Consider the following 26,943-nt stretch of genomic DNA (forward strand, 5'->3'; position numbering starts at 1 on the left):
AGATAGCAAAACAACAATATGACAAGAAAAGAACATTTCAGACAATATCCCTCAAAAATATGGTCGTAAAAATCCAAATTATTAGCCAGTCAAATACAGCAATCCATAAAAAAGAATCATCATGAACAAAAGAGGTTTAACCCAAGAATGTACGGTTAGTTTAGCATTTTAAAATCAAAGTACTTTACCACACTAACAAAATAGAAAAAAATCATCTGATCATCTCAATAGATGCAGAAAAAACATCTGACAAAAATGAACTAAGATTATAGTTGGCTATGAATTCTATCATAGTGTGAGTCAGCTAAGCAGAATAACACTGACCATTCACGATAAAAGCTCTCTGGCAAACTAAGCAGAGACAGGAACTTTCTCAATTTAACAAAGGGCATCTATAAAAAACCCTGCTTTCTCCCACCAATATCAAGAACAAGACTAGGATGTTCATTCTTACCACTTCTATTCAACACTGTATTAGAAATCCAAGCTGGGGAAATAAGACAAGAACAATGAATAAAAGGCATAACGATGGGGAAGGAAGAAGTAAAACTTCCATTATTCACAAAAGTCATGGTTATGTGCATAGAAAATACTACAGAATCTACCAAAAAGCTACTAGAACTAAAAATTGAATTTAGCAAGGTTAGAGGATACAAGGTCAATATACAGTATACTTCTATATGTTAGCAATTAATTAGAAAATAAAAATTTTAAATACCATTTACACTACCATAAGAAATAAATACCTAGAAATAAATGAATATTGTAATATGTTAGGTTCATAGATTGGAAAAACTCAATATTTTTACACTACTCATTCTCCCCAAATCGATCAACAGATTTAACACAATCCCAATCAAAATCTCAGAAGGAAGAAGTTGAAATATTTATTTTAAAATTTAGATGGAAATTCCAAGTACCTAGAATAGCCAAAACAATCCTGAAAAAAGAAAAATGTTGGCTCACTGCACCTGATTTTAAGATGTATGATAAAGCTACAATAACCAAATCAATGTTATCTTGGCATTAGGATAGAAAAACAAACAGGACAGAAGAGAGTCCAGAAATAGATCTAAACAAACATGGTCAACTAATTTCTGAAAAAGGTTCCAAGTCAATTCAATGATGAAAGATTAAGGCTTTTTAACCAATGATGTAATATCAAATGGCTAACTATATGGAAAAAAATTAACCTCTAAAGAAAAAAAAAAAATCAAATGATCATCTTATATCTGTACTCCATATATAAAAATTAATTAGAGATGAATCAAAAATGTAAACATAAAAAGGTAGAAACACAAAAGTTGTACAAGAAGTATTAGATTGTCACTGTAACCTTGGCATAAGGAAAGCTTTCTTAGAATTCAGAAAACATTTTCTAAAAAAGAAAAAAGATTAATTAGACATCATCAAAACTAAAAAATCCAGTGCATCAAAAGACATCATTTAGAAAATAATTAGATAAGCCAAAGACTGGGAGAAAATATCTGAAGTATCTATCTCTAACAATGGGCTTGTGTCCAAAATATATAAAAAGCATTCCCACAAATCATTAATAAACAAACAACTCACTGAACCTAAGTAAAAGACCTGAAAAGCAACATAAAAAACAGATACATAAATGGACAATAAGTACATGAAAGGGCAACAGCATTAGCTGTCAGGGAACTGCAAATAAAAATCATACTGAGACACCATTTCACATCCATTAGAATGGTCAAAATCAAAAAGACTGGCCATACCAAATTCTGGAGGAGATGTGGAGCAACTGAAACTCCCATACACTGTTGGTGGAAGTGTTAAATGGCACAGCCACTTAGAGAACTATCTGAAAGTTTGTTATAAAGATAAATATACAGCTTCCCTATGACAACGTAGAGGTATTTACCCAAGAGAAATAAAAACACGTGCCATACAAAAAACTTGTGCCAGAACATTCACAGAAGCCTTATTTATTATAGCCCCAAACTGGAAACAACTTAAATATCCATTAAGAGAAAAACAGATAAATAAATTGTAGTATATTCATCAATAGAACACTATTGAGCAATAAAAAAGAATGAACACCTATGTGAGAACACAGATAAAGCCCCAAAACATGCTGAGTAAAAGAGTCAAAATAGACAAAACTAAGCCACAGTGACAGAAATCAAAAGGTGATTGCTAGGGGTAGGGTGGGGATGAGGGAGAGGCAGGAATCAGAAAGTAATTCACTGGCTAGGGATACAGGAAATTTTATAAGGAAATGTTATAGATATTCTTAATCTTGTTTTTTGGGTGCTGGTTACACAAGAATATGATTTATCAAAATTCATCAACTTTAGTATTTAAGATCTGTGTATTTTATTGTACGTAAATTACACCTCAATTGTTTTAAAAGTAAAAAGAGGGTGCTGGGGGGCTGGCCCCATGGCCGAGTGGTTAAGTTTGCACTCTCCACTGCAGGCGGCCCAGTGTTTCGTTGGTTCGTATCCTGGGCGCGGACATGGCACTGCTCATCAAACCACGCTGAGGCAGTGTCCCACATGCCACAACTAGAAGGACCCACAACGAAGAATATACAACTATGTACTGGGGGGCTTTGGGGAGAAAAAGGAAAAAAATAAAATCTTTAAAAAAAAAAAAAAAAAGAGGGTGCTGGCCCTGTGGTTGGGTGGTTAAGTTTGCGCGCTCTGCTTTGGCAGCCCAGGGTCTCGCCAGTTCGGATCCTAGACACGGACCCAGCACCGTTCATCAGGCTATGTTGAGGCAGCATCCCACCTAGCACAACCAGAGGGACCTACAACTAGAATATACAACTATGTACTGGGGGGGCTTTGGGGAGAAGAAGGGAAAAAAAAAGATTGGCAACAGATGTTAGCTCAGGTGCCAATTTAAAAAAAAAAAACAAGTGAAAAGAGTACCTTACTGTGAAGAGTTTTGAAAACAAACCAAACTAATTACTTCCTATGTTTGACACAATCTCGTTTGCAAGGTAGCTAGACAAATTAGGGGAAAATTTCCTACTAACAATACATAGTAATGCAATCTTCCTACTTGCTTTATTTGGAAAGAAACATAATACACTACTCTAGAAGGGAGATACAGAAACTTGACTGTAAAGTACACTGCTATATTCATCTTCTCATTCATTCACTTTCACTTTAAAACTGAGATATCTCAGAAAAATCATGTCTAGAATTCAGGAAAATCACATTTGAGAATTCAGAATATTTTTATGGAATTAAATACAAAAAAGTTATTGCTACTAACATTTGTTTAATGTTACTTAGTATTAATGGTGCATAAGTAGGGTTACCTGGGGGTTAGACACTTTCAAGAACTACAAAGAATATATTATATTTCAAGAACTACAAAGAATATCATTATAAAAGCCATAAATTATTGAACAGTGCAATGTGACAAGGGAAAATCAAATTTAAAAAGTGCTTATCGGGGCCAGCCCGGTGGCATAGTAGTTAAGTTTGCACGCTCTGCTTCACTGGCCCAGGGTTCGCCAGTTCAGATCCTGGGTGCAGACCTAGCCCTGCTCATCAAGCCACGTATTTTATGTGGCAGCATCCCACAGAAAATAGACGAAGACTAGCACAGACGTCAGCACAGCAACATTCTTCCTCAAGCAAAAAGACGACGATTGGCAAAGGACATTAGCTCAGGGCCAATCTTCCTCACCAAAAAACAAAAACCATATCCTTTTAATTGAGCAACTCTATTTCTTATAAATTATCATATTAAAATAACAGATCAAGTCTGTGAAGACAGATGGAATAGTATGCCAGGGAGAATAAAAAGGAAGTAAATAAAAATAACTTTCCATCCCTAGGGAAGTGGCAAATCCATTTGTGTCCACTGCAAATGGTATACTTAATGACATGAAATAATGTCAATAAAAAATTAATGTCTATGCTTGTGGGGGTGTGTTTTCTGAGAATAAGCACACATGTGTACATTTATCATCCAATAATTCATGCAAAACAAAACCCAGAAGGATATAGACAACAACATAAATAAGAGTTATTTGTGGGTTATAGGGTTTATGGATGATTTCCACTTTTATCATATTACTTTGTGAACTGGCAGATTCTGCACTGCCCAAGAGAAATATAATGTGAATCAAATAAGCAATTTCCAATTTTCTAGTAGCCAATGTGTAGATAAAGATGAAATTAACTTTAATAAATTTTATTTAACTGAATATATTTTAAAAACTGTCATTTCAACGTTTAACTGGTATCAAAATATTAATAAAATATTTTACACTCTTTTTTGTACTAAGTCTTAGAAATTAAGTGTGTATTTTACACTTACTGCACATCTCAATTTAAACTAATCACATTTCAATTGCTTAATAGACATATGTGGCTAGTGGCTACCAGGTACTGTATTAGACAGTGAAGGTCTTAATCTTTAATAATGAGTATATATTTTTAAAGAGAAAGACAACTTAATTTTTAAATGTTACTTGACTGCTTTCAGATCTTTCTCCAAAGTCTCACAGCTAGGTATTGCATAATTTTTTGGGTTACTTCAAACTGTTCCCTAGCATTCTGTGGAAGATTCTTGTTTTTAGAAATGAACAGATTGGTCTGAGCTTATGATAACAACACAAGAGCCAAATAAAAATGAAGCACTAAAATGAGTCTTCCAGTGTATTGTTGGATGCATGCATGAAGCCAATACCCTGATTTCCACACTTTCTAATAGTGAATTTTTGACAGTTAAATTCAATAAATATTTACTGATTAGGTACATATTATAAGCATTATTTTGTGCCCCTAATATGAGATTAAGATTATTCAGAGTATGTTTAATCAAATAAAGAGTTAAAAAAAATCTGCTTCTCAAACTTCCCTGGGTCGTTCTTAAAAATAAGAAAAAGATCAAAATCATTAGGTACATCAAACATAGCCTCAAAAAATTAAGGATTCATTCAGTATGGCTTCAAATAAATCTGAGAATTTGTATTGGAATTTTCTCCTCCTATGGAGGAAAAAGGGTAAAAACTACATCAAACTTCTCTTCACAAAAGATGCCAACAAGAAGAAAGTGGAGTGAAACATTGAAAGTGTTGAGATAAAAACCCACTAACCCAGAATTCTGTATCCAGCAAAATTATCCTTCAAAAGTGAAGGAGAAATACTTCTTAAAACAAACAGAAACTGAGGTAATTTGTCTCCAGTAGACTTGCCTTGCAAGAAATGTCAAAAATTCTTGAGAGAAGCAAAATGATATAGGTCAGATGAACATACATAAAGAAAATAGTATTAGAGAAAGAATAAATTATGGTTAAATAAAATCTTATTTTTCTTATTTTTAATTGCTCTAACAGATAACAGTTTGATCAAAATATAACAGCAACAATGTATTCAGTGATTACAGCTTAGGGATAAGTGAAATGAATGATAGTAATGTTATAAGAGATGGGATGGAAAAATTGGGAATACTCTGTCATAAGGTACCTCTACCACCCATGAAGTAATATGGTATTATTTGAAGCTGCACTTTGATTGATTGTAAATGTATACTGTAAACTACACGGCAATAACAAAAAAAAAAAATTTTAAAGAAGCATAATTGATATATCAAGAGAGGAGAGAAAATGGAATCATATAAAATGCTCAATTAAAACCAACCAAAGCAGAAAAAGAGAAGAAGAAAAAAAACAAAGAACAAGGGCAATGAATAGAAAGTTAACATAGTCAATATTAATCCCATCAAATCAATAATCACTTTAAATGTAAATAGTCTAAATACACAAATTAAAAGACAGTGTGTGTCAGAGTGGATTAAAAAAAAAAGGACCCAACTATATATTGTCCACAAGAAACCCATTTTAATTATAAAGACACAGATAAACTAAAAGCAAAGGGACAGAGGAAAATATACTATGCTAACACTAATTGAAAAAAGCTGGAGTAGCTATACTAATTTTGGGCACAGCCCGCTTCAGAGCAAGGAAAATTATCAGGGATAAAGAGGAACATTACATAATGATAAAGGGATTCACTCTCCAAGAAGACATAACAATCCTTAATGTGTATGCATTTAACAACAGAGCATCAAAATACATGAGGTAAAAACTGATAGAACTGCAAAGAAAAATAGATGAATCCACTCTTTTAGCTGGAGATTTCAATAACACCCTATAAGTAACTGACAGACCCAAGAGGCAGAAAATCAGTAAGGATAGAGTTGAACTCAACACCATGCATCCATCAATCAGCTAGATCTAGTTCACATTTACAGAATATTTCATCCAACGACAGCAGAATACACATTCTTCTCATGCTCACGTGGAATAATCACCAAGACAGAACTCATTCTAGTCCATAAAACACAACTTAACAAATTTCAAAGAATAAAAATCATACAAAGTATGCTCTCAGACAACAATGTAGAGATCAGTAAAAGAAAGATAGCTGGAAATTTTCAAACTAGTTGAAGATTAAACATATTTCTAAATAACACATGGATCAAAGAAATCTCAAGAGAAATTTTAAAACACTTTGAACTAAATGAAAATACAATTTACCAAAATTTGTGGGATGCAGTAAAAGCAGTGCTTAGAGGAAAATTTACATCACTGAACGTATATATGAGGGAAAAAAAAGATCTGAAATCAACAGCCCAAGCATCTGCCTTAGGAAGCTAGAAAAAGAAGAGCAAATTAAATCCAAAGTAAGCAAAAGAAAAGAAAAAACAAAAACTACAGCAGACTCAATGAAACTGAAAGCAGGAAATCAATAGAGAAATGAAAAGACCAATAACAATGATAAATTTTATCCAGGCTAACCAAGAAACAAAGAGGGAAGACACAAATTAATAAAAGAAATGAAAGACCGCCATCACCACTAATCCCAGACATTGAAAGGATAGGAAAGTAGTATTACGAACAACTCTATGTCCACAAATTTGATAACACAGATGTCATGGACTAATTCCGTGAAAGATACAATCAACTAAAATTTACACAAGGAGAACTAGATAATTAGAATAAACCCATATTTACTAGGGAAACTCAATCAATAATGAAAACCTTCCAAAAGAGAAAAACACCAAGCCCAGATGGTTTCACTGAGGAATTTTACTAAACACTTAAGGAAGAAACAACAGATTCTCTACAAATTCTTCCAGAAAATAGGAGAGAGAACACTCCATAACTATTCTGTGAGGTGAGAACTATCCTAATACCAAAACCAGACAAAAACATTACGAGAAAAGAAAATTACAAACTAGTATCTCTCATGAACAAAGATGCAAAAACCCTCAACAAAATACTAGCAAAGTGAATCCAACAATATATAAAAAGAACTATATTCCACTGTCAAGTGGGAATTATCCCAGGTATGCAAGGTTTATTCAATATTTAAAAATCAGCTAACGTAATCCATCACATCAATAGGCTACAGAAGAAAAACCAGATGATTACATGAATAGATAGAGAAAAAGCATGTGATGAAATCCGACACCCACAATAAAAACTCTCAGCAAACTAAGGATAAAGGGGAACTTCCTCAACTTGATAAAGAACATCTATGAAAAATACAGCTAACTTCATACTCAGCAGTGAAAAAGCAGATGCCTTCTCCCATAATATCAGGAACAGAGGACGTTCCCTTTTGTCACTCCTATTCAACACTATATTAGAAGTCCTAGCTAATGCAATAAGAAAAGGAAATAAAAGGTAGAAAAATTGGGAAGGAAGAAATAAAACTGTCTTTGTTTGCAGATGACAGGATTATCTATGTAGAAAATCCCAAGGGATTAAAAAAAAAAAAACCTCCTGAATCAATAAGCAAATACAGCAAGGCTATAGAATACAAAGTTAATATACATAAGTCATTTGCTTTCCCATATACCAGCAATAAACAATTGGGATTTGAAATAAAAAAACAAATACCATTTACCTTAGCACAAAAAGAAAAAAAGAAACATTTAGGTATAAATCTAACAAAATTCATACAAGATCTATACGACTACAGAATTCTGATGAAAGAAATCAAATAAAATATAAAGAGAGGTATTTCATATTCACGAATAGGAAAATTCAATATTGTTAAGATGCCAGTTTTTCCCAACTGGATCTATAGATAAGAAAGAATCTCAAACAAAATTATTTTGTAGCTATCAGCAAACTGATTCTAAAGTTTCTATGGAAAGGCGAAAGACCCAGAATACCAAATGCAATACTAAAGCAAAAGGACAATGTCAGAGGACTGACACTCTCTGACTTCAAGACTAGCTATAAAGCTACTGTAATCAAGGCAGTGTGGTAGTGGCAAGAGAACAGACAAATCGATCAGCGGAAGAGAATAGAGAGTGCCCAGAAGTAGATCCACACAAACACATTCAACTGATCTTTGATGAAGGAGCAAAGACATTCCAATGGAGAAAGGATAATCTTTTTGAAAAATGGTGAAAAATTACACATCCATATGCAAAAAAATAAATCTAGACACTGATCTTATACCTTTCACAAAAATTAACTCACATTGATCACAGATAAAAATGCAAATACAAAGCTGTAAAACTTTTAAAAGATAACATAGGAGAAAATGTAGGTGACTTTGGGTTTCATAATTGTTTCACTTTTCAGAAACAACACCAAAAGCACAATTCATGAAAGAAAAAATGAATAAATCAGAATTCATTAATATTAAAAACTTCTGCTCTGTAAAAGACACTGATAAAGAATTTCAAGGCACAGAGTAGAAGAAAATATATGCAAAACATGTATCTCATAAAGGATGTGTTTTCTAAATAGACAAAGAACTCTCAAACTCAACAGTAAGACACAAACAATCTAACTAAAAATTGGCCTAAGGATCTAACAGACACCTCACCAAAGAAGATATACAGACGACAAACGAACATTTGAAAAGGTGCTCAAAATCATACGGCATTAGCAATTACAAAATAAAACAATGAGTTACGGGGCTGGCCCCGTGGCCGAGTGGTTAAGCTCGCGCGCTCCGCTGCAGGCAGCCCAGTGTTTCGTTGGTTCGAATCCTGGGCGCGGACATGGCACTGCTCATCAAACCACGCTGAGGCAGCGTCCCACATGCCACAACTAGAAGAACCCACAACGAAGAATATACAACTATGTACCGGGGGACTTCGGGGAGAAAAAGGAAATAATAAAATCTTTAAAAAAAAAAAAAAAAAACAATGAGTTATGACTATAAACCTATTAGAATGACTAAAATTCAAAACACTGGTAACATCAAATACTGGTGAGAACGTGCAACAACAAGAACTTTCATTTACTGCCGATGGGAATGCAAAATGCAACAGCCACTTTGGAATACAGTTTGGCAGTTTCTTACAAAGCTAAACATAGGCTTACCATATGATGCAGTAACAGCATGCTCTTATGCATTTACCTAAATGAGACAAAAACTTATACCCACACAAAAACCAGCATATGAATGTTTAAACAGCTTTATTAATAACTGCCAAAAATTGAAGGCAATGAAAATTTCCTTCAATAGGTGAATGGATAAACAAACTGTAGTATATGGATATAATTAAATACTAGTCAGCAATAAAAAGAAACAAGCTATCAAGCCACAAAATGGCATGGAGAAACCTTAAATTCATATTGCTAAGCAGAAGAAATCAGTCTGCAAATACTACACACTGCATTGATTCCAACTATATGACACTCTGGAAAAGGCAAAGCTATATAGAAAGTAAAAAAATCAGTGGATCCCAGGGTTACAGTAGGAGGGTAGGGATACATAGGTGGAGCATGGGGTATTTTTGGGACAGTGAAACTATTCTGTATGACACTATAATGGTGGGTACATGACATGCATTTATGAAAACCAAAACCCACAGATCTGTACAAGGAGTTAAACCTAGTGTAAACTATGGACTTTAGTTAATAATGAATCAATATTGGTCACCCATATTAAACAGATCACGGTAATGCAAGAAGTTAATAATAGGAAATGCGGCCAGCCTGAGGCCTAGTAGTTAAGTTCCTGCTCTCCGCTTCGGTGACCCAGGTTTTGCTGGTTCGGATCCTGGGCGCGGACACAGCACCGCTCATCAGGCCTGAGGTGGCGTCCCACATGCCACAACCTGTGGCATTCACAACTAGAATATACAACTATGTACTGGAGGGCTTTGGGGAGAAGAAATAAATAAAAAAAAAGATTGGTAACAGATGTTAGCTCAGGTGCCAATCTTTAAAAGAAAAATAATAATAATAATAGGGGAGGGCCCAGTTGTGCAGCAGTTAAGTGCGCACATTCTGCTTTGGTGGTCCAGGGTTTGCCAGTTTAGATCCCCGGTACAGACATGGCACCACTTGGCAAGACGTGCTGTGATAGGCGTTCCACATATAAAGTAGAGGAAGATGGGCACAGATGTTAGCTCAGGGCCAGTGTTCTTCAGCAAGAAAAAAAAAGGAGGATTGGCAGCAGATGTTAGCTCAGGGCTAATCTTCCTCAAAAAATAAATAAATAAATAAATGATAGAGAAACTGGGGTTGGAGGGAGGGAGACAGGGTATATGTGAACCCTCTGTACTTTCCGAACAATTTTTCTTTAAACCTAAAATTGCTGTATAAAATAAGTCTGTTAATCTAAAAGAAAAGAAATCCAAGCTACCTACCTACATTCAGAAAACAGTTCTTCAAACATATATTTGGACCAATAACCAAGAATAATCAGATAACTGAGGAAATAGCAGCAAAGAGAGGGAACAGATAAATATACAATGAAAATGTTTTTCAATGATGAGAACTTTAAAAAAATAAATTAGCATCTTTAGATCTATTTAATTAGTTATTATTGCAAAGAAAAAGGGGGGAAGGAGCAAGATGTTCTTAAAATACAACAATTAGCAATTACAGAAGAGTTTGGTGGAAAATAAAAAATAACACCCTACCTCTAAAAGTTCAAAGGTCTGGTTAATAACATCAAGATAAATTTCACAATATCCAGCATCCAATAAAAAATTACCAAGCATATAAAAAAGTAGAAAAATACAATCCATAGTGAAGACAAAAACAAATCTAGAGAAACTGACTTACATGACAGAATTAGTAGACAGGGCCAATAAAACAGCATACTTGTAGTCCATACATTAAGCTAGAGCAAAGATTGAAAATGTTAAGCAGAAACATAGAATATATTTTTTTAAAAATCCAAATTAAACTTCTGGAGATGAAAAACTACAATGTCTGAGATGAGAAACCAATGTCCGGATGGAATTAACGGCAGGTTAGACATTGTAGACAAAAGATTAGTGACCTTGAAGACACAGAAATAGCTACCATCTAAAAGAAACATGAGAAAGAGGCAAATTAAAAAAAATGAACTGTACAGCAGTGAGGTGTGGGACAACTTCAAGCAGTCTGTTTGTGTAACTGAAATCTGGCAGGGGAGGGTGGTGGATATTTGAAAAGAATATCTGAAAAATTTCCAAACTTCATATAAACTTATTAAAAACCTACCGATCCAAGCTCAAGAAATTCCAGAACAAGAAACAAAAAGAAAACTACACCAAAGCACATCCTAATCAGATTCCTTAAAACCAGTAATAAAGAAAAACAATCTTAAAAGCAGTCAGAGAAAAAAGCTACATTATGTACAAAAGATTAAAGGACATCAGTAGATTTCCAGTCAGAAACAGTGCAAACCAGAAGATACTACAGCAACATTTTTAAACTACAGAAAGAAAAAACTATCAACCTACAATTCCATATACAGAGAAAATATCTTCCAAGAATCAGGGCAAAATATACACTTTTTCAAATATACAAAGGTGAAAGAATTTATCAGCAGCAGACCCCTATTACAAGACAAGTGTTTTAAAAAAGAAAGAAAAAAAAATACTCTGAAGAAAACTGAGAAAAGTCTGGATTTAAATAAAGGAATTAAGGGCACAAGAAATGATAACCAAGTAGGTAAATATAAGACTTTTCCTCTTACTATTTAAATCTCTTTAAAAGATAACTGAATATTTAGAGCAAAAATAATAACAATGTATCATGGAGTTTACAACATGTAAAAGGTAAAATGTACGGCAATAAGATAGCCTGAAAACAAGAAATGGAACTATGCTATTGTGAAGTTCTTATACTAAATGGGAAGTGATATAATAGCCTTTGAAAGTAGGCTATAATAAGTGAAAGATACATAATGTAAACCCTAAAGCAACCACAAAAACAACAAAATAGTTACAATTAATAAACAAAAAAGGAGATTATAAAGAAATAAAAAATACTAAAGAAATCTAAAGAAAGGCAGAAAAAGAGGGGAAAAGGAACAAAGCACATGTGAGACAAACAGAAAACAAACAGCAAGAAGGTAAATTTAAACCCAATCATATCAATAATCACACTAAATGTAAATGGTCTAAACATCCAAATTAAAGAGCTTAAAAGTAAAAGAACGCAAAAAAAGATTATAGCACCAATCAAAAGAAAAGCTTTAGCAGCCATATTAATATCAAAGTTGATTTCAGAGCAAAGTATATCAGGGACAAAGGGGGTCATTTCATGATGATGGCCAATTCCTCAAGAAGACGTAACAACTGTAAATGTTTATGCACCTGATGAAGAGGTTTCAAATCACATCAAGCAGAACTGACAGAATTGCAAGGAGAAACAGACAAAATCGTAATTATAGTAGAAGAATTCAACAGCCCTCTCTCAATAACTGATAGAGCAATTAAAACATCAGTAAGAATAAAGATGACTTACCTAAACTATTGACCAACTTGATATAATTAACATTTGCTGAACACTCCACCCAAGAACAGTGGAAAACATATTTTCAAGTGCATGTGGAACACCAATTTAGACTATATTCTGCCCTATAAAATACTGCTCAATAAAAAGGATTCATATGTCCTCCAACAATAATGGAATTAAGTTAGAAATCAATAACAGAAAGACACCTGGAAAATTCCTAAATCTTTGGAAACTAAACTGCATGCTTTTGAAAAACCTGTGGGTCAAAGAAATGAAAAGGACTATTAGAAAGCAATTTAAATGAATGAAAATGAAAACACAACAGATCCAATATGTGGGATGCACTAAAGCAGTATTTAGGAGGAAATATATACCACTAAATACCCGTAATAGAATAGGAAAAAAGGTCTCAAATCAATTACCTCACTACTTACCACCTTAAGAAAAACTAGAAAAGAAAAACAAATTAAACATAAAGTAAGCAGAAGGAAATAATAAAGATCAGAGCAGAAATCAATAAAATAGAAAACAAGAAAAACAACAGAAATCAATTAAACTAAAACCTAGGGTTTTTGGTTTTTTTGGAAATGCAGTAAAATTAATAAACCTCTCGCCAGACTGATCGGGGGGAAAAAATCACATGATGCCTGGGATTTACTCAAAAATAATACAGGAAGAAAAGTGGGTAGGGATATAAAGTAAACAAGATTGGCCATAAGTTGATACCCACAAAAGCTGGGTGATAGGTACATGTAGGTTCATTATGCTATTTTACTTTGCATAAGTTTAAAAGTTACCATAATAAAAATGTTTTTTTTTTTTAAAAGCATGAGGTAAATCCATAAGTACCTCATATAAACTGCCCATAATATGATCGCTTTCAGGTAAAATGCAGACATCCATATACATATACACACATGCATAAAAAGGATGGGAAAGAGTCACGTTAAACCATTAAGAAGAGCTTTCTATGGAGCATAATTGTATAGGGGGATGAGCCAGGTAAACGAGTATTTTAACTTTTAACTCTGTACAGTGCATTGTGTGTGTGTTTTAAACAATGAGTAAAATTAGGCACTGCTTTTGTATTTTAAAAAGTTTTCCTAAATGGCTAGTACACATGATAGGAAAATTATAAAACTACAAAAGGAAATAAGACAATTAGTAAATTAAAAAAACTTGCTTTCCAATGGGAAACCTCAATGTGTCAATTCTTCCTAAATTAATCTATAAATCCAACACTATCCCAAATTGAAGCAAATTTTTTTTGGTGGGGTTTACAGGTGGGAGGCAAAGTCTCAAAAAAATACTAAGCATAAGCACATAAAGATAGCCAAAAAATATTGAAAAAGCGAATAATGAGGGACTTAATTCTAATCAAACTGCATCATTATAGAGCTACACTAATTAAAAATTCTATATACTGGCAAAGAAATAAACAAATGAAATAAATAGAAGAGAATGCGGAAATGGATCTAAGTACCTCTGGTAATTTTCTAAATTATAATGGTAGTATTTTAAATAGGTGGGAGAAAATAAATTGCTCAATGATTGGCATTGGGACAACTAACCATTTGTAAAAATATAAAGCTGGATTTCTACCATACTCGTTTTCCAAAGTCACTTCCAGAAAGATCAAAGATAATATGTTCAAAATAAAACCATAAAAGTACTAGGAAAATGTGAGTGAATATTTTTGCAATTCTGAGCTAGGACAGTATTAAACAAAAACTTGATATAACAGAAAGATTATTACATTTAATTACACAAAAATTTAAAACCTATGCAATGACCAAAAACACCAAAAATATTTCTGTCAAAAGATAAACGACAAACTGCCAAAATATACTCTAATACGTAATTACCATCCCTCAAGAGTTCTTCAAGTCACCAAAAAAAACAAATAACACAATAGAAAAATGGTCTAAAGGCAAGAATAGGCAATTCACAGAAGAAATATAAATGATCAACAGACATGAAAAGATGTTTAACTTCACTCAAAACTAGAAACAATGAGATCTTTTTGGATCAGTGAAACTGTCAAAGAGAAAAACATTTTTAAATCCTAGTATTGATGAGAATACACAGAGTTTGATAAAAACTGTTTTGGACGACAATTCAGCAGTATCTACTAATATTTTAATGCTCATGCCTTCTGACTTCATTTCTTACAATTTATTCTATAAAAATACTTGGAAAGGATACATAGAAATATGTATCTGAATGTTCATTATAGCACCATTTCTAAAGGCAAAAACCTAGAAAGTACAAATACCCACTATAACGGGTTGAACTGTCTCCTCCTAAAAGATACGGTGAAGTCCTAACCTCCGTATCTCTGAATGGGACCTTACTTGGAAAGAGGGTCTTTGCAGAAGTAACCAAGTAAGATGAGGTCATCAGAGCTGACACTAATCCAATGACTGGTGTCCTCAGAAGAAGAGGAGAAAGACGAGTGCAGAACACCATGTGATTACATAGGTAGAGATTAGAGTCATAAATCTACAAACCAAGAAACATTAAGGATTACCAGCAAATGCCAGAAGCCAGGAGAGGCATGGGACTCCAGAAGGAACCAACCCTGCTGGACATTTGGATTTCAGACTTCTACCCTCCAAAAGTGTGAAAGAATAAATTTGTTTAAGCCACTCAGTTCATTACGGCAGCCCTGGGACACTAATGCACTCATCAACAGAGGTTAATAAGTTACGAGAAACTCATAAAATACAGGATGTGGTAATAAAAAGTATGCAATAGATATAAATGGATGTGGAAAGATACGAAAGATACATTAACGCAAGTGAAAAAGTTAAGTTGCAGAACAACATGTATAATACCCTTTTTCTGGTAAATTAAAGAGACCATCTTTCTCCTCCTTCAACTCCTCACTGAAATCCATCCTTCTGAAATACTGGCCAAGTCAAACACGGGCTATGCCCCTTCACTCTGTAATCTTGTCCTGCAGTGACGCCTCCATAGATCTAATTCCACTCCTAAGGCCTCAATAATCAACACTCTGCAAAGGTTCCAAGGGCTAGAGTCCTACAATTTCTACTACTTAGCCATTTTCATTAGGAGCTTCTGCTGTCATCTGGAATTCACACAGCCAACTAAATACTGCACATTTTTTCTTCACAATGCTTTCAGAATACAGCCTGGAATGGCAACTAGATTTCACCTACTGTAAGTTTGACTGATTGGTAGTGGATGCCTGTAGGGATATGCTTAGTATTTAGAGATCACTTCTGGACACAGGAGGAAAAAATGCTGAGTGATAGGTGGTGTCTGCCATGAGCACAAAGACCAAGGGTTTACTATCCCTCATAATCCTTTTTTTTTTTGTTCCAGATGCTGCTATAATTCAGGTTCCTTAGCCAGGTCAGGTCTGCTGAGATTAAGAATAAGAAAGTGTCTAGTAAACTTTAAAGCATTACTCAATTATTTGCATTATGAATAATAATTTCCAGTTTTCCCCATCTCTAGATCCTTCCTATCTCGACACTTCTTGAATCAAAAATCTTCCTGGCTCCCTAACTGCTTAGGGACTAACATTCAAACTCTAAGTCTGAGGTTCAAGGTCTTCCAAAAATCTGCCCTCAATTTACCCTTCAACTTATCGTTTCACTATCACCTGAAGCAAATACCATTCTCAATTCTAGCCAAGCCAATCTATTTAATATTTCCAAACATTCCATGCAAATTTTCTAGCCCAAACTTGCTCTCACATTTCCCTATTCTTGAACTGAGCTGCTTCCTTGTTCCTAACATAAATTCTATAGACCATTTAAGGTCATGTCCAAGGCCCACAATGATGCATCAAACCCCACAATGATACATCTATCTCCCCTCTCTATTATTCAAATCTTTATTATAGTCTGGTTTATAAAACATATCTTTTTGTGCATGGTTTTCATCTTCCTCAGTGATTTAGTAAACAACTGAGGAGTAAGGACTAGATCTTCCTTACTCCTTCCATGTATTCCAAGATACTGGGAGGGTGTCATGTACTAAGTCCTTACTACTTGATCATGATGATATTTCAATAAAAACAAGGAAATCATTTGGGTTTCTGACCAGCTTTATGCATCGTATACAAATCAACTGGCTCCTTTACTATTATGAAATTTCCTAGGTATTTAAGTATCCTGTGGTATTTTTACAGCAACAAAAGCATTCCCCATATTAGAGGGAGTATTTCACTTAATTTTTATTTTGAGGGGCTAGCCCCAAGGCTTAATGGTTAAGTTCAGCACGCTCCACTTTAGCAGCCCAGCTTCATGGGTTCAGGTCCCAGGGGCAGACCTACACCATTTGTCAGCCATGCTGTGGCAGCAACCTTAATACAAAACAGAGGAAGACTGGTACAGATGTTAGCTGAGGGCTAATCTTCCACAAGCAAAGCAAAAAAAAAAAAAAAAAACAGAGGACGATTGGCAACAGATGTTAGGTCAGGGTAAATCTTCCCCAGCAAAAACAAATTATTTTGGAACCAAAGGTATGATAAACAACTTCACCTCTATTTTAACACTTAAAAATACTAAATAGTTTTAGCTTCTCTAAATCTACTATAAAAGTTTAACTTGAAAATGAAACAAAAAAATTTCATTGTTCTAAAGTTGCTGTATATTTGGCTCATGATAATTTCGATCTCCTCATGCCATTTTTAACCTCATTTTATATTTCTGAATGTCTCCCATATTTCCCTCTCGTTTCAATTTATCTGGTCTTTATTGAGTACTCCTTTTACAGAGACACATTTCTATAGAAAATCTTCAGGTAAAATTAAAATTAAGTCAAAAAAAATCACTACAGCAAAGGAACCAAAGGGCTAAGTATACTGAAGAACAATTAAAGTAAATTAACAGATACAGAAGTTGAAATATGAAGTTACTACAAATCTTTCATTTGATTCTGTTTTCTAAACGGGGCTTTTCTAGTTTTGCCTCTTCAACATTACTCTACACCCAATTATTTAATCTCTTTAAAAAGAGTCACAATTCCTCTACAACATATGAACTCCAAAGTGAAATTGCTTTCTAATTAATTTCACTCTCTCATATTGATCTTACAGCAGTGTAATCCTTTACTTACAAGAATCCTGATATAGATAAAATAAATAAAAACAGTATTTTTGTTACATTACATTTATTAATACACCTACATATGCCAAACATCTTCTACTAATCACTAAACAATACTTAATACAGTCGGTCCTCCATATCTACGGGTCCCAGTATCTTCAGCTTCCCCAACCACAGATTGAACCAACGATGGATCCAAAGGGCTATGATGGCTGGACCTGTACTGACAATGTACAGACTTTTTTTTCTACTCATTATTCCCTAAACAATACAGTATAGCAACTAATTACACAGCTTTTACATTGTATTTGGTATTAGAGGTAATCTAGAGATGATTTAAAGTATACGTACATGTAGGAGGAAGTATACGTGGGAGGATATATCTAAGTTACATGCAAATACTATGCCATCTTATATAATGGACTTGAGGATCTGAGGAGTTTAGTATCCAAGGGGGTCCTGGAACCAATCACCCAGAGATACCAAGGGACGACTATACTCAAACAAACTAGATTGCTCTGTCGTATACCAGTAAGAATTATACTTGCAGTTAATAATATATATCATATTACTGTGGACAAGAATGTATGAACTTGTGTTGCTTCCAGAACCTTTATAGTGAAAGTGAACTCTATTAATAACGCTGAGTTCTTATGTATTGGATCAAAGCTATGATTCTTAGACAAAATAACTTATAATGAAGCTCCACTCTTTCAAACCTCAACTTGAAATGAGTCTCTAAAGTAACCAAGTCAGTTCACTATAACTATTGAGTCTAACACAAACTAAAAACATGAAAAACCTTTTTTTACCTTAAATAATAAGCAATAAAATGTAACACCAAACTACCATATCACTAATACAATTTCATGTAAGAAATAAGGTTCTAGATGGAATTGGTTAAAAGAGAAACTCTTAAAAATATACCATCTTAATTAAAAGGCACCATACTCAGAATAAGTCAAAAATTCCTGGTAATTACAAGGAATAATTAATAATAGTAACTCAAAATTAGTTAGGAGCTGGTAATTCTATTACTAATGCCTTTTAATTCTGTTCATTCTGGTCTTTTTAAAGTGAAATGCCTATTAAGTTGTGATGCTTAGAAAAAGGTGAGTTAGGAATGGGCATTTGCAATGAACTCATTTGAGATTCCCTACCTTTCACTTAGATATATACTGTCTTTGTCTCTACTGCACAAAACACACAAAAAACAAAATACGCTAGGGTTAGCAGAAATGCTGTTCTTTCACTGCTACAGAGTTCCTGGCATCTATAATATTTAGAGCGATAGGATGTTAAAGGAAAGAAGGACCATGGTGATTATCTTGTCTAATCCCTCATTTTCAGATTAGGAAAGTGAGATTCAGGAAGGCAGAGATTCTTCTGCACATTCACTGTTAATTAGTGGCACAGCATGGACTAAAACCCAGGGACTCCTAACTCTTATTCCAGTATCCCTTTTTTCCTCTTCAGTCAGCAGCCAGGGGGGCTAAGGCTGCCCAGAAACTCCCCAGAGAGACTTCCAGCTGCTGCTTAACTCTTAACTTTTAATTTGCATATTCCATAATTAACTGACTTTAAACAAAACTACTAAGAATTTACCCAAGTCAAAAGAAATACAATATAGAGTTCAAAATTTTACTTTAAACCTCCCTGCCAGCAACAGGAAATCGAGACCAAGTAGTGAATTAATGACAACATTCTTTCACATGCTTCTCCAAACTCCTGAACGCTTTTATTAAGTGTCAGGCAGTCTAAGTGCTTTATATACAACACTGCATTATTCTTAACCACGTCCATTTTACAAATCTAGACATGAAGGCTCATACTGGTTAAGAAATCTGCCTATATTACAGAGCTAAGAATAACAAGAAACAGGATTTATAACCCAGATCTGCTGGATTTTTCTAAATCTCCTCCTGTGTTTACAATCCACTCTATATGACACACAGTTTTGTACTCACCTTTTTCCTCTATACTAGACAAGGTTGCCTTCTCATCTCTGCATATTCCAAATCCCATGAATTTTAACCTTTTTTCTCCTTCCACATTACTCAAGGTGAAATACATTTTCAGCCCTAACTTCCCACTAGTACTACCTTAATTCAGGCCTTCATCAAGACAAGGATCCCTGGGGCTGGCCCCATGGCCGAGTGGTTAAGTTCGCGTGCTTGGCTCCGCTGCAGGCGGCCCAGTGTTTCCTTGGTTCGAATCCTGGGCATGGACACAGCACTGCTCATCAAACCACACTGAGGCAGCGTCCCACAGGCCACAACTAGAAGAATATACAACTATGTACCGGGGGTCTTTGGGGAGAAAAAGGAAAAAATAAAATCTTGGGGGGGAAAAAAAAAGACAAGGATTCCTCCAGACACCTCTCTCTCTAAACCTATTTAAGAATTTAGAACAGAAACAAAGTAACTGTTGGATAGCTACTTCTACCACCTATACTGTAAAGGTTCAGCAACAGAATTAAACCACTTTGTTCTCCTAAGTCCAGATACCATCTGCATTAGAAACTGAAGGTTTTAACAACCTGATGAAGCAATGAGAAATGCTGAATGAGCTCCTAAGTAAGAAACAAGTTAGCAATTATAATTACTCAATCAGTAAGTATTCAGTATCTGTATGCTAGATGTTACAAGACGTATACAGAAGACTACCCGAAGACTACGCAGGCATAAAGTCTACTTTTCCAGAATTATATGCAAGGTAAGAAAACAAACAAGAAAACTAAATAATTTAGGAAAGTTAAAAAAGTGCTAAGGAATTAAAGGAAACAAAGATTAAAGTTGGTTAATAAAAATGGCTTCTTAAGTATCACTAAATCTTGAAGCAAACCAGGTGAGAGTGGCAGGGAAAGGTCAACCACATTACTAACCCCAATCCATTTGGACCAGAGATAGCTGTAGAGGCGTAGTATAAATCTTTACTTTTCCCAACCCTTAATTTCTTACTTATTCAGGACTACATATATTAAATTCTACTTGGCAAGATGGCACATACTTCTTATGGAAAATAAGTTAAATCACACTACACGAAAAGCAATGGAACTACAAAACAAGACCTGATAATCTTGTTTTTAACCCTTAACTGTTCTAAGAAAATACTACATCAGAACTACTGCATCAGAATTATTTACCTTATGCAAAAGTATAGAACATACATTTATAATATATTACATATAACTTTAAATGAAACCTCAACTTTCACAAAATCTATCCTTAAAAACTGTGGCAAGGAGCCAGCCGGAGGGCATAGCTGTTAAATTCAGGTGCTCTGCTTCGGCGGCCTGTGGTTTCCTGGTTCGGATTCCGGGTGTGGATCCATGCAACCGCTTATCAAGGTATGCTTTGACAGGCATTCCATATATAAAGTAGAGGAGGATGGGCACGGATGTTAGCTCAGGGCCAATCTTCCTCAGCAAAAAGAAGAGGATTGGCGGCAGATGTTAGCTTGGGTCTAATCTCCCTCAAAAGAAAAAAAACCTGTGGCAAAACAACAGATTTACTGAAGATTCACTTCCTCCATGAAACCAATCACCAACCTAGAGAATCATTAACATCTGGGCATATTTCCACCTAGTGAGAGGTGTATGTTTCTGCATATTTTTTCTACTAGTGGTTATAACTGCCTTTAGTCCATTCCCTTCCCGCACCCCTCATCTCAAAGGGGGATGAACTCCTACTAGAGTCTTTGTAAACTGTCCTTGAATTCCCCCCAGCACTGCCTTAATTCAGGCCCTCATCAAATTTCACATGGACTACTGTAAACACCCATCTGATCTCCTTTGTCTCCACTCTCACAATCCTCAATCCACCTCCTATTGTGCCGCCTTCTTTTCAAACTTTCTAAAACTCAAATCTGATCTGTGGTTCCCCACTAATAAGCACAATACTTCCTCAACTATATCTCTCTCTGACATCTATGAAATGCACACTGATATATAAGGAGTTAGAGAAATGCTGTACTAACTTGTTTTAACTTAATTTAACTCAAAATACAGACCAAAGATTGAAGGAAAACCTGTTATTTCCCATGTGCTTCAGGATTACCTATCAGAAAACAATGGGCTCCAGCAGTGGTTCTCAAACTCTGATATACCATACAGTCTTCTGTTAAGCTTGCTAAAAATAGAAATGCCCAAGTTCCACCTTAGACCCACTGAATTTGAATTATTAGCTCAGAATTTGGTCTAGCCATATGCGTTTCTAATAATCTCCACAATGATTCCAAAGCATACCTAAATTTCAGAAGCCAAGCAGAAACCCTCCTTGCTCCATAACATACTATTAGTAGTCCCCTGACTTTTCAAGCTGTTTCATCCCTCTCATCAACCTGGGGAGTACCTACTAATCTTAAGTAGTCAGGTATCACCCATTCAAAAACCTTTTACTCATCCTCTCTTTTGATCCCCTAAACCTTTTTAAAAATAATAGCATCCGGGGGCTGGCCCCGTGGCCGAGTGGTTAAGCTCGCGCACTCCGCTGCAGGCGGCCCAGTGTTTCGTTAGTTCGAATCCTGGGTGCGGACATGGCACTGCTCATCAGACCACGCTGAGGCAGCGTCCCACATGCCACAACTAGAAGAACCCACAACGAAGAATACACAACTATGTACCGGGGGGCTTTGGGGAGAAAAAGGAAAAAATAAAATCTTTAAAAAAAATAATAATAATAATAGCATCCGTATATTTACATACAGTCCTTCTAATTCACACACCCACCCCACGAAATAGTATGCCTATTTTAGAGATGAGAAAACCAATTCTAGGACAGGGAGCTTAAGAAACTTCTCCAAAGTGACCATATGAGTTTGAACCCTGGTCTGCTGACTACAAACCCAAGACATTTTCCATTGTGAATGCAGCCTCTTATACATCACTCTGAAGTACTGACTTCATCAGTTGACACATTTGTTTTCCTTTTTAGACACAACAAGCTCCCTGAAGGTGGGCATCAACCCTGATTTTGACCTCAACATTTCGTTGCTCAATACATATTTGCTGAGCGAAAGAAGGAATGAAACTCCTCAAGAACTGGGACTATAACTACTCCTGTCTCATTTCTGGAATCTTAGATAGGGTTCTGAACACATTTCTTGCTTAACAAATTTGATCTGACCTGTAAACCTTATTGCTGGGGTTTTTTTTAATGCGACAATGTATTTCAGTATTGTTTTAAACTACAAAAAAGTGCACAGTCAGCAAAGGGAAAAAAAAGATTGTTCCAAAAAATTAAAATATCATTCTTACTTTACCGTCTAATAACTGGAGACTTCAAATATTAAAGTTAATCTTTGCAACAATTTCAAACCACAAGAGCAGGTAACTATAACAGTGTGGTTTTAAATGACAGAAATACAAAAGGTAAAGTTGATTAATAATAGATTACATAAAGAAATTGAGCACTGAATACTGATGGCTTATTGGGCAATTCACCTATGCTAAGCACTAAGTGGCACTATCTTTCTCTATCACAGTATTCTCCCACATGTCATTTTTTGAAACCAGTAAACATTACAGGTAAGCACAGAGCAATTAGTCAGTATACTTGTGTATAAATGCAATGTCCTTTCTGCCTAAAGTTACTGTGTCTGGTATGTAAAACATAGAACTACTTCATTTCTGACACAGATTACACAGCAAATGTAATAAACCACCAAAAATTTTAATTTTTTTTCATTTGCAGATAACGTAGCATTCAAAGTGCTGGAGATTATCCTAAATTGAAAATATGAAAAAATTAGTGCTTCTTTAAAAATCTTACACTTTAATTACATTAGTTTTTGGTGAATAAAAGAGGTGATTATTCCTTCAACACCACTTTTAGAAATAAGTCAATAACAAGCAAGAAAAAAACCCTTCTAAAACAACGTGCCGCAGTGGAAAGTACAAAGAACTAGGCATGGGGAGTCCTGGTTTTCTAGTTCTGGTTACATTACTAAATTGCTGTGTGACTTAGGGCTCACTGGCTCAGTTTTCTCATTTGTTTAAAAAAGGGGGGAGGGGAGGCTCGATTATCTTTAAAGTTGTAGGTCTGTTTTCTGAAATATGAAACACATCTGAATTGAATGTAATGATCTCCAAATGGATGGCACAGGATACAAAGGGTAGACGCCTACAAAGTTAACAATTAATCCGATAACCTCCAGAAATAGTCTAATCCGAACTTCTTGAACAAGCAGGTGTAGTCTGGTTTAACATATTTAACACCACTAAGAAAAGTTGTAAAAGGGACTGTGCTGTTGACATTTCCGTAGGTGTTTCCTGGGTTCTAATGGCACATACTCTGCACGGGCTAACAGGCAAAGAGGGCAGAAAGGAACCCAAACAGCGTTTCAAGAAAATCAACGACAGTTCAACCCAGCCACCGCAGTGAGATGCAGCCTGACAAGGCCTGCACCGCCGAGCTGAACCTCCCCACCCCCAGAAGTGCCAGCAGCCAATGTAATGAATGCTTCCGTCAACAACACACATTCCCCTTCCCACAGAACTGCTCGCTCCCAACCGGCCATCTGGGGTTGGAACAGGCCGCCCAGCACCAACCTAAGAACCATTCTCGGGCCCCAAAAGGCCAAGAACTACTAGAGATCGCGGTTCCTCTGCGCACCGTCGTGGGGAGAGCAGCACCTCCCACCAGTGCAAAAAAAAAAAAAAAAAAAAATCGGTGGGGAGGAGAGTAGAAACCAGGCCTGGGCGAGCCTGCTGGAGAAATAAACCCTGTGCTCTGCAATGGGGAGCGGTAGCATTTCCTGCCCTCGTTCTGAACCGATGCACTCGACTTCACGCCCTCCTGAGATCCTAAAGGACGATTAAAAGCCACCTTAGGGTCCACTTCATTCATATTTGGGCTTCCTTCCCGACAGACCCACTCCTGAAACCTCTGGCATTGTGAAGGAAGGTAGCCCCAGATCGAGAGGGAGGAGGTGAAGCGAGGCCCCGGGTCCTAAGATCACGCAGCTCGGGCAAGAAGATCCCGTTGTGGCCTGAGAGTAAAGTTTGAAGCAGCTGCAAGGGCGCGGACCCGGGCCCGGCCAGGCAGGACTCGGGGACAGGCCTGCGGAGGTGACACTTCCCTGCTCCGGGGCAGCTCGGCACGCACGGCTCGCACCCGGAGAGCGGGGCCAGAGCGCCGCGGCAGCGGACGGCCTGGGCGGCAGCCAGCCCGGCGACGCGCCGCTCCCGCCTCCTTCCCCGCTCCCACTTCCCGGGCCCGCGCCCGTGAGGGAACGGCGGGGGCGGCGACGCGGGGCTCGGCCACTGACCACACATTTCTTGCCGAGGAAGGTGAAGAGAGACTCGTTCTCCTGCGGCGTGAGCAGCAGGGACCCCACGTTGGTGACCCTCCGCGGCGGCGGCGGCTGCTGCTGGCCGGAGCTCATGGTTTCGCCGGCGGGGCTGGGAGTCCAGGGCCGTCTCCTCCGGCGAGGGGGCGAGCGTTCGTCCCCCCTCTCGGTGACAGGGGCGGGAGGAGGGCAGTCAGAGGCGCAGCATCTCGCAGCTCCTCCGGCGCGGGGAGAGGGCGGCCACGAGCAGGGGGAGCCGATGGCAGGCCGCGCAGAGAAAGGGAAACTCCCCGCTCCCGCCCGGCTAGGCTCTAGCCCGATGGCCGTTGTCCTCGCACTCCGGCGACTGCGCTAAACTCCCAACTCCTCCTCCAACCCTCCTTCGGCGGCGGCGGCGGCGGCCGCACAATCCAACATGGCAGCGGGGGCGGGCGAGACCACAGGACGCAGGACGCGGGGGAGCGCGCCGGAAGCGCGCGGCTGCGGGCCGGGCCCCGGAGGAACCCCCCCGCCCGCCGCGGTCGCCTCGCCGCGCCGGCCCGAGGCCCCGCCCCCTTCCGGTCGCGGGCTGCGCGGTGGGACGCGACGGTGTGGTTCCGGCCGACGGCCCCGGCCTCCGGACTCGTCCCTTGGGCGCTCGGGCCCGGCCGCAGTTGCCTGGAGAGAAGAGGATGCTCGTCGCCTCTGGTGCAGACGTACACCTTTATGAAGCGTCGGTGCGCACGCAGGCCCCCTCCCCAGAATGGCTCTTATTTCTGGGGCGCGGAAGCCGGATGTTCACACCGCATTTCAAAAACGTCTGGAATCTGCAGACGGAAAGCTGGGGAGACGTGACGCGCGCGCCGGGCTCCTCGCCGGTTTTGGTTAGAGCCGCAGGTGCTTGGGGTTTCTCAAACTTTGTCCAAACTTCAACTGTGGTTTTGGAGGAACAGACAGGCCTCTCCCAGTATTGTGAAAGAGAGATCTTGGTGATGGATGTTACAAAAAGCAAACGCACTTAGAAAAGATTCCTACCTCCCGCCTGGGGTGTCACGTGGGGTAAATCTATTTGTAACATTTAAGTTCAAGCTCTTTGCTCCTAAGGGCCCTGAACACATTTTTTTGCTCTGTCTTGTGAATTGGAAAATATTCTGGTTTTTTCCCTTTCTCGTCTTCTTTTTTCTCAATCCCGAAAGCCCTTGTTTACTTTTTATCCAAAATGAATGTGCCCATTTTGGCATGTCACACGGGAGAATACGTTATGTGCGTTAATCCTTTGAAGTAAATCTCAGGAATTCTTTTTTTTTTAAATTTGGATGCCTCAGAATATTGGCAGTTACCCGAAATAACCCCCTTTGTTCAGTGTATTGAATACTAAACAACTGTTGTGAAACGGAGTTTGCAGTATGGAGTAAAGTTTCTCCACTTTAAACAAATTAGCATTTATTGCATAAACTTTACCACCATGTTTGCTAATTATTCCGTTTCAATAAACAAAAAAGTTACCATATATTAAACTTAAGACATCCGTTCTATGCCAAATAAAATTTGGCGATACTATTTGATTTTAATATCTCTGATAGCTTCCAATAGAAATCACTGATAGGTTCTCAGTACTAAACCGATTGATAAACTATTATCGATGCACTTTGAAAATATTACAAAAATTTAAAATTAAAACTCCCCTCAATGAAATTAGCTAAGTAGGCGTAAATCTACAAGGGAAAATGAGATCCTGTAGTCCTAGGAGGCCACGTAAAATATGGATATTTCAAAATTAAACTTTTTGATAATGTTAGGGGAAAAAGTGATTTAGAAAAAACTGGTGGACTTTTTATAAAATAATTCGGTTTAGAAAGGCAATAGTAGAAATGTAAACTTGGAGTT

General features: G+C 37.1%; 1 protein-coding gene across 1 annotated transcript in view; it reads right to left on the minus strand.

Moving 5' to 3' along the window:
- WASL (WASP like actin nucleation promoting factor) overlaps positions 1 to 25,626 on the minus strand; it is a 72,343-nt gene extending 46,717 nt beyond the window's left edge. Inside the window, exon 1 of the mRNA XM_008534842.2 lies at positions 25,057 to 25,626. Coding sequence (XP_008533064.1) covers positions 25,057 to 25,173 — 117 coding nt within the window. The 5' untranslated portion in view covers positions 25,174 to 25,626. The remainder of the gene's footprint in view (positions 1 to 25,056) is intronic.
- Positions 25,627 to 26,943: the final 1,317 nt, after the last annotated feature.

Source organism: Equus przewalskii, chromosome 4 (assembly GCF_037783145.1).
Source record: "Equus przewalskii isolate Varuska chromosome 4, EquPr2, whole genome shotgun sequence".
Classification (NCBI taxonomy): domain Eukaryota; kingdom Metazoa; phylum Chordata; class Mammalia; order Perissodactyla; family Equidae; genus Equus; species Equus przewalskii.